Genomic DNA, 9,729 nt, shown 5'->3' with positions numbered 1-9,729 from the left:
TCCAGCGGCATAGCGGCAGCAGGAGGCCCCATTAGCTAAAGTGGTGCTTCAGGTTAAGAACAGTTTCAGGTTAAGAACGGACCTCCGGAATGAATTAAGTACTTAACCCGAGGTACCACCGTAAAAGAAATACAATATAAAAATACATAAGTATGCTGCGTTCGGAAGGCAAGATCCTGTGCAGCTTATTACATGATCTGCACATCATCGTGGGGGCAGAGTTTTTTAGCATTCTCTCATGAAGAGTGGGGCCTACAAGACACGGGCACAGTACATGGTGTGGTTAAGGGTGCTGTTCATTTCCATTAAATTTGATGTCAAATGTACTCTGTGCTATTGCCATTCATCCTCAGTTCAAGGCGGGTTTATTTTAGCGCGCAAATGCACACACACACCAAGTGCAGTTGGAGAAATGGGGAGAAAACTAGACTTGCCATTCCGGCTTCTGATTTTATCCCAGAATGACCCTATTTCCCCTGCCAGTGTTGCAGCTGAGCTCGGGGAGAAGGATGACCCAGCTCGTCCTGAGGCAGCAGCAAGGGAGCATCTTGTTGCCTCTCCATGGCCTCCTCATATTATTATTATTTACTGAATTTATATACCGCCCTATACCCAGTGGTCTCAGGGCGGTTCACAGTTGCTGGAGAGTGAGTCAGGAGGAGAGGCTTCGCTTCCACCACGCAGGCCCAGCTCTTTGCGATGAACTGACTCTGAGAAGCAGGCAAAAGGAAAGCGCTACCCAAGTGGAAGAAAGATTTGTCCTCCTACTAGGAAATGCTCTTTGGGATGGGATATCAGGCCAGTCAGGACCTGGAACTCTACAAAGCAGCAGGTTAGAATATGTGCAATTTAAACTGCACTGGGATTGTAAATCTGGATATGAAAGTTGTTGTGTGCTTTTTTTAAAAAAGACCAGTCTTATGGAATAAAATCTCACCCAGGTCCTGAACCCCAACCCAGCTATCTTGAGCCATTAAAAAGAGTGCAGGAGAAGGTGGTTTAATAAGGCATTTATTTTAATCATGTGTTTGGAAAAGGACAGTGTTGTACCCAAAGCAGACACAGAAACAACAGGTGATACTTAAGTGCATTTTACTCTCGTTAAAAAAAAATAAAATCTGTCACAGGTGTTTGGCAAATAAAGACAAAAATGGGATAAACTGCTATTGAAATCAACAACATAAGCAAGAGTTGAGAAGCACCATATTATTATTGAGAAGAATGTCAGACATGCAGTACATGTAAAAAAGCCATGGAGCTAATATTTTTGGTTTTTATAGAAGCCCAGATGTTTTTCTTATATCTAATCTAATCTATCTATCTATCTATCTATCTATCTATCTATCTATCTATCTATCTATCTATCTAACATGTATGTATGCATGTATGTATATATAATATATACATATTCAAATTAAATACAAAACCATTTAGTTTTTAATGAAAGTAATTTTGTGAATGGGAACATAACAATCACAACACTCACACTTGCTAACACTACAGAAAGTGGCAGAGAATTGTGAATGTTCTTTTGCAATCTTGGAAGGAGGAGGAAGATTGTCCCGAATGAGGCGAGCTTGGAACTGGGAACACTGAATGTCAAGCATGCCTTAAAAAACCAAAACCCACAACAATTCCTGATTCATCAAACAAAAGATGTGAAATCCCAATTACTGGCATAGATTAGTCCAGTTTAATGGGGTCTTTATTGGGGATCTCACTCGAAAGGGTGCACTTGAGCCACATTTATAAACACTGAGGAAGGCAGGGATCTAAAGAAATAAATAATTTTTAAAATACATCTAGTATAGATTTTCATTTTTACAGCAGACTTTTCTTTTCTTTACAAAAGAGATGAAGACCTCTTATCATTCATATACAGCCTCAAATATAGAAGTCACTATTTTATACTTACATATTTGCAAGGTTCAGATACTACACAAATCTCTTCACACCCTGAAATGTTGTATCAGGAAGTTACTGTGCAAGCAGGGGAAGAGGAACGTGAAATGCTAAAAAGGAAGACGGGATTCCTCTCCCCACCACACACACCAACACAGAGAAATTTCACTAGCTTTGCTCATTAGAAATTAAGACAAGCCTTTTTGCCGCCTTTTTTTTTTTTTTAAAAAAGGCAGGAATTAAACTGAATTAATAAACACTCAAGAGTTTGATTTTCAAGTCATCCATAAGTCAATTATGCTGTTAAGCCCAGTGTACAAAAAATAGCAGATCCAAGGGACGGGACTCTCTGATGTATCTAGCAAACACAGGCTCTAGCCTAAGAAAACTTGCACCCCTATATATTTAGTAGTGTTTGAGGTGCCACGAAACAATGTTATTGTTCCTGGACTGTTCCAATTTAGGTGGCAGGTGAGTTTGCTTCACTGACTGCTCTGCCATATAAAAAACAGAAGGCTTCCAGGCAGGCAGGGATGTGTCAGCGAAAGGGATTTTCACCTAGGCAGCCCCCTAATATTCTGGCTTTCTAAGTACCTACAAACCTGCTGCCTGAAGCAGTCCAGCCCAGAAGAGTTTTAGCGCATGACCTGTTTGCTGCTCTCCCCCAGGGAAAACTGCTCTTTAGCGCTCAGTCGGAGCAAATGGCAATTTTGGTCTTCTCCCGATTGATGTTTGCTCCAATTTAGCATGGGTTTTCCCTGGGAAAGGGAGCAGGGCAAGGGGGGAAACTGTTCAGACCCATGACTAGAAAGGGCTGGGCGAGTGGGAAACGTCTTAGATCCATGCTCTCTAGGTATTGGACACAAGCCCTGGGTGAAAGAAGGAAAGTTCATATGGATATTACTAAGAACAGGAATTGTTGGTCAAACGTGTGCTTTTGATCACAGGGGCTAAAAAAGCAGCAAGAAAAGGCTCAGCGGCTTTGAAATAGCAGTGCTCAAGTCATACTACAGGTTGTTATGTAGAAATTATGTTTCTTTAAAAAGCGACAGCTCCTCATAAAAGCTGAGTTTTAATATTAGAGCTGCAAGGTTAAATTATTTACCTGCTTGACTAAGATACCCCCAATATTTTTAATACAAGTAGTTAAAATTGCAGATTGAAAGCATAGTAATAACAGAATAATTCCTTCTCTTAAGAAATTAGGAATGTCGCGTCTAAACTGATGCCTGATGCACACATGCATGATTAATTAAAAATAAAGCTTTTTTGATAGGTGGAATGATAGAATCATGGAAAGGACCCTACAGATCGTCTAGCCCAACCTCCTGCAATGCAGGAAAATGCACCCATATAGGTATCAAACCCATTACCGTGGCATTATCAGCAACACACTTTTTTAAAATCTGCAAATTGACTGATTTAATTAAGAACCAATGAACTAAAACTCATGATTAAACCAACCAAGACGGATGACAGACGTAGTTTTTATTGATTAAATGGCCAGCATCCACCACCACTTGACAACATTTTCCAATCACACAAGAATGCTTTTGAAATCAAGTGTCAACCAGGGTGTGATGGGTGCATGGGGGGAATAACAGAGGGGTAAACTCTTGTAGTTTTCAGTCAGCCACGACAATAATAATAAATCAGGTCTATGGATAACGTAGCCCCATGTAACTCCAATGGCTGATTTCTTTAAAGTACAGTTCAGTGCCATGAATAATTTACATAAATTAGGCTATAACATTACAGCAGATTCTGAGAAATTCTTTACTCTTGACTTATTTTGCACACTACTGGGAGAGCATGGCAGCGCTCATGGCAATGGCATTACATTCACACTGAAAGAGCTAGGTTTTATATACGTTTATTTCTAGAAGGAAGGGCTTTTCAGAACTGGGGGGCGAGGCTGAATGGGCTGTGGATTTATGCCCAAGTGCACTCTGAAATCTGTCAATCCATATGTACACAAAACACTAGCGTGAATGTCTTCTTTCTGTTCATACAAGGATGGGCAAAGCACCTGTTTCTGTAATACAAAAAAAGCCCGGTGGTTGCCTTCTGACAGGGCCTTATTTTAAGCATGACATTGCTAAGTGCACACAAACATTAACATTCTCAGACAGTCCGAGAATTCTTTGCAACTTCTGTTAAAGATGTATCTACTGAACAGCAGCAGCAGCTGTTCAGTTAGCTGTTCCCCTTGCCAAAGGTATAGATGTTAACCCTTAGTCCTGTCCCACTGGTGGCTGTGATTGCCTTTCATTTTAAATTAAAGCAACATTTATGCATAAATGCGTAAATTCCCCCTTCCCCAAATTTACAAATGTTTGAAGAACAGTAGCAAAACAAAAACAATTCCCCCCTTACTCAGTAGCAAGACTATTCCAGGGCTTGGGTGTATCCATGACAGCTCTGGTGCTAGCCAATAGGTAACCAACACTGGCCTTTCCTTGTTCCAACTGAACAAGGAAAACCTGCAGGACGATAGCCCTATTCAGGCATTAGTTCTCTCTGTGCATAAAGAAACAAGTGACTCAGTGCATGCTGCCAAACTGTACCCCTTCCAAAGCATCACAATTACCGTGTTTAGAGCACTCCACAAGCAAAATCTGCAGCGGGGAGCCTCCTCTACCAATCTTTTTCAGCATTTAGATCCCTGGTTATATGCTGGAGTGGGACAGCACTTGACAGCAAGCTCCCACTCACATTTGTTTATGCATTCAGTAAAAACGGTGCCCCAATAAGGTGTGTGTTTTCCAGAAGACAGAAAAATGTACAGCTGTTTTCACCCTATGTATGACAAGGAATATCACGCATACTTTCAGACTGTTAAGGACACACACCAAACTGGCACTGGAAACTAAAATCTGGAAGCACCTCAAATATGGGTTCAAGAGTTTTGATGCTCCTGTGGCCCATAGATGAAAAGTTCATTTTATACTGATGTAGCTTTATTTTTTAATAACATTTGCTCATTGCTCTGCAATTTGCAACAGCACACCCTTACTTCCCCAGCACTTGTGTGAATTAGTTGCATTCCTTTTTCATGCCATATGGAAAGACTGATGCGGGGAAGCTGGAGGAATTCATTTTCTGCAGAATCCACTGCAAACTGGTTATCCTTTGGAGTCTGCAATTCTCCAGATTTTGAGATAAGAGATCTCAGCTCAAAAATAAAACAAACATATGAAAATGCTTTTTTAAAAAGTGTATTTTAGTATTATGTAAGTTCAGAAATGCACACACACACTGATGTAAAAAACATGTTCAAATATGTATTTTGTGATAAAATACATATTTTAAAATAATTCTTGTGTGGTTTAAAACAAAAATCATTGATTCATGCGGACATGGGAACAGGCTTATGAATGAACATGTGTGAAATTGACACAGACCAGAGTTGGACTGATCCACCATCCTTAGTTTGACCCAAGATACTGACAGGCAAATGTCATACTAACAGAACTACAACTTACTTGCTGATCAAGCCAGTTGTTAATACCATCTTGTTACAGAATATTTGTAGGATATGAAACTTCAATAAACTTCAGTTATAGCCATGGGAGGAAAGAGGCTGGTAACCTATTTGGCTATGAAACTTAAGTTAGGTTCTATTGGTAGTCAAGATTTGGACTGCATTTTTGTGTTAAAACTTCAAAGAAATTACAAAATTTATTAAATAATCATTTTTAAACAAATATTAAAATGCACAATTATATTTCAGTAGTTTATTTTGGAGAAATGAAGCAGTGCAAAATAGGCCAACCACAATTTAGAAGGCAGCCGCGAAAATAATTCCTTGCTTATTATTAAATCTAGCAAACAGCATAAATACACTGTAATTGGATCCAATACTCAGATTCATGTAAACATTGTTAGTTTTGAAATGTTTCCCCATTACTAAACCAGACCAAATAGACTCTTCTTCCAGCTTGCTCATCCCTTAACTTAAATTTAATATTGCCACTTCAATTTTTTTTAAAAGGTGGGGGGAAGTAATAATTAAAAACACTCCGTAAGCCAGTGATGCCACAGTACCACGATATATATCATGGTAGACTGCTTGTTCCCTGAGGACCTCTGTGGCAAGAACCCATGACTCTTCCTGCTGCTCACAGCCCATAATGGTAAGTAAAGCAAAGTTTGTGACAGTACATCACATTGCTGGTTTCCCGACTCATGTCAACAGCAGCCAATGAGGTGGCACAGGGTTTGCAACACTCAACATGATAACATCACAAACCTTGTATTACTGAACATTACAGGCAGAGAAGGAGGGGAGAATCAGTTGCTTTCAGTGACGCTTCTCACCAAGATTAAAAGGGTTTTGGAGAAATACGTTCTATTTGCATTCATTTATTTATTTTTACATCACAAACTTTGAAAAGGCTTCCTGCAACAGGAAGAAAATCCACGTTTGACCTACTTTTCACTCCCGCCCCAAATGCATGTTTTTTAAAAATGCACAGGCAAATCCGTACAATTTGTTTTGATGCCTCCACAACGGCTGACATGGGAGGAAGATAATTATTTAGGATTGCTGTGGCCTAAATTTCGTACGGAAAGCGCTAGCAGTCTCTCGTGGAAAATAGTTTACAAAGGTTAGCCTCTTTCAGAGGGTGTGGCGTGGCTAATTAAGTTTATTACTTTCTTGTGGCGTTCTATAACGGAGTTTATAAATGAAACGCAAACATATAAGTAAAGTTAGCATTCTCTCCCCAACCCACCCCCTGCTGCCCTCTAATACCAACACTTATAAACCTTTCTCCAAAAAACACACCCCTAAGGTTGGGCTGGGTAAACACTTGTCAAGTCTCCAAAATGTGTGTGGTCATTCTCCCACTCTAGCTTTTCCCATGCCCCAAAATTCATCAATTGCTCCCCGTTACTATTTCTTTATTGCATATCCAAACATTCTTGGGACCAATGGGGGGGGGGTCCTTAAGGACAGTTCATATTCTTTTAGCATTAACAGTACATCAAAGCAACGTGTGACATGTGAAGTGGCTGGCAGACATGCATGATGGACATGCTCCATTCCCCTGAAAACCATGTGTGCTGGGAGAGAAAAGACATGTACAGCCTGGGCTACAGGCTGGCTTGCATGCACACATATCCCCTTACCATGCACTCACCATGTGTGAACTGGCCTATGGAGCTACAATCCATGTAAATGTTCACTCGCTCCACTGGTATCTAAGCCCAATATAAGACCTTACTAGCGTTTCCTTAATTAAACGACTTAGTGATTGTTTCAAAAAGGAAGAAACCCACAATCTCACCAACAATGCCATCTCAACATCCTGGCCAGCTCCACTGATTTTGGTTTAAGATTCGGAACTGGACAAAGGCGGACAAAATTCCTGGCAGGAGAATTGAAAGGAATTGTGTGCTGAAAGAGTTTAAGGTGCACTTTTGCTTTGTAACCAGGTCCTAAGGTATAAGGAGGCTGTGAAATAAGTTATAGATTCTATAACATTGCCCTAATGACGCTATTCCGGTGACAACGAGAGGAGGTGAGGAGAGGAAGAGAGAGACAGCCAAACACAAAGAGTGATTGGGTTGGGTGGGTAGTGTAATGAAAGTTGCCACCCGTTGTTGGTTTTTTGTACAAGGTTCTGCCTTTGAGTAAACCGAATGATGAGGAGTAGTGGTCACAAAACTAGTTGACCCTTTGCAGTCTCAGGATCAGCAAAGCAGCAAGAAAATTAAAAAAGGCCTGGCTGAAAAGGATTGTCCCGGATTACTCCTGTGCCAAATACAGCAACATTCATATACGCCAATGGAACAAATGGCAGTGTTGTGTCGACCTACGCCAATAAGAAATGTACTGGGAAAACAGACTGTTCACACTTGCCAAGTACATAATTTTCTTATGAGAAAAGGGGGAACATTTTGCAACTGGCCCTAACATTAGCGTCCACCAAACCAAAACTAATTCTGGGCATGTAGGTTGTGCCCTAGTCCCGAATCCTTTAAAAGCACCCATGGGCATTCGTGCTTAACTCTTTGGACTGGTCTGGGAAGGAGTCACGAAGAAGAACTGGCATGTGCAAATTTTCAAATACAATCCTTATCGATTCTGTGAAGTTCATCCTTGAAATTCTGGTCATTAATAATCACAAAGAGGAAAGGAGTGGGGGGACAGAGACCCCACCCTCCAACATTAAGATCTAGTGTTTAAGACACACACACACACACACACACACACACACACACACACACACGTACGTATGTGTAAACTCACTACAAATCTACAATAGGAATCTGATGAAGTGGACCCAGATCACTAATTTTGTTTTTCATTTCCAAAATCACACTGAATCGAGAGAGATTTGTTTCATTTCGTAGTTGCATTACCAACCATCCTGCTCTGATCCTGGGGCCTATAGAGTTTTTTCTTAGTCCATGGCACTGATTGGGTTATTGAGAGGAAGCTTTCGTTGCCAACGTAGCAACGCAGTGTTGTTGGAAGCTAGGAGACACTGTGGAATTGCAGCCTAGTCTCTGGTGCTGAAGCTTCACGGAGCTGTTGGTCTCGCTCTCCACAATCCAGGAGTCTTTGCCCGCCAGGCTCCGGCAGCCCATGCTAGCACAGCATGTCCGCTCTCCCGCTAGGCTGTTGCTCTGCTCCGTCAGGTGCTTGCTGCGACTTAGCTGCGGCACCTCCGGTGATTGCCCCTGCAGGACGGTAGCTATGTGATTCAGGAGGTCTGTGAAGAACTCCGAGACACCCTCATAACCTGAAAAGGGAATGCGAAAGAGGAACAGTCAGGCATGTATGTCTTCCTATTAGACTAGCTCCTTTTGAATTGAAAACTAATAAAATCCCCTCCTTAAAAAAAAGTAATCCTTTTTTGTGGGAATGTAACAGTCGAATTCTAAGCTATACTCCTAAAAACATACAGCAGAAGACTATCACTTGGGTTTGCATGCTCAGGTGGGTTTGTTCTCAATAGTGCTGTCCTTAAATTACAAGCCTTAATTCACCTCGTGATTCCTTTACTCGCCAAAGAGGTCACTGCAAGAGAGGGCAAGAGAGTTAACCTAAGGCTCTTGGACCAGTTTTTTACCCCTTTGGTGAAACCATACTATGCAGGCCATTGTTAGGAATATTAAGGAGGGCAGACAGTGCTCAAGATCCATTCCTAACCATGATGCACTCAGAACAACCCAAGCCAAAAGGTCCACAGTGGGACCATGATTATATTCCCTGCCAGTGTGAGCAAAGGTAATCCACTCATTTACTAGGAACTGACATTTGTAACTATTTTCCTGGGCCACATCTTGTTCCCTTTCCCTTTCTGTGTTGTGAGAGAAGAAGACGCAGGGGACTAATTAGCAAGAGCAAGTGTTATGTTGTCTGTGAGAAGTCACATCGGTACATTTGAACATTGACTACCATCTCCCCCCTTCCTACCAAGATGGCTTTGTGTCTTCTGAGTTTGAGGAGCATAGATGCTTCTCTTGCATGGCTCAAGGGTTTAGTTCTCTAGACCTTCCCTCCAGAAGCATGGGAGAAGAAATCAGTTACCTAGGTTAGTTGTCCCTTAACCCATTCCTGATACATTCACACATGGAACTGAACTGAAGTATTCCTACATCCTTTTCCATTCTCTCAATGAAAGTTCCTGATGAAATGGGAATTCTAATTCACAAATCAAATCTTTCTTTCTTTCTTTCTTTCTTTCTTTCTTTCTTTCTTTCTTTCTTTCTTTCTAGTATAATTCAGACCTCCTACCAAGTGATGGAGGAGCATTTCACTGGGTCTGCAATTTTAAGCAATCTGAACTATTTCCTACCTTTCAGAGCAAATAT

The 9,729-nt window shown here is 41.1% G+C and overlaps 1 protein-coding gene across 1 annotated transcript in view; it reads right to left on the bottom strand.

Moving 5' to 3' along the window:
* Positions 1-3,375: 3,375 nt before the first annotated feature.
* ITPK1 (inositol-tetrakisphosphate 1-kinase) overlaps positions 3,376-9,729 on the bottom strand; it is a 136,311-nt gene continuing 129,957 nt past the window's right edge. The window contains exon 10 of the mRNA XM_082233928.1: positions 3,376-8,654. Within this exon, the coding sequence (XP_082090054.1) occupies positions 8,335-8,654 (320 nt within the window). The 3' untranslated portion in view covers positions 3,376-8,334. The remainder of the gene's footprint in view (positions 8,655-9,729) is intronic.

Source organism: Podarcis vaucheri, assembly GCF_965113315.1.
Source record: "Podarcis vaucheri genome assembly, chromosome: 1".
NCBI classification, from domain to species: domain Eukaryota; kingdom Metazoa; phylum Chordata; class Lepidosauria; order Squamata; family Lacertidae; genus Podarcis; species Podarcis vaucheri.
This window is presented reverse-complemented; position numbering and strand designations above follow the sequence as displayed.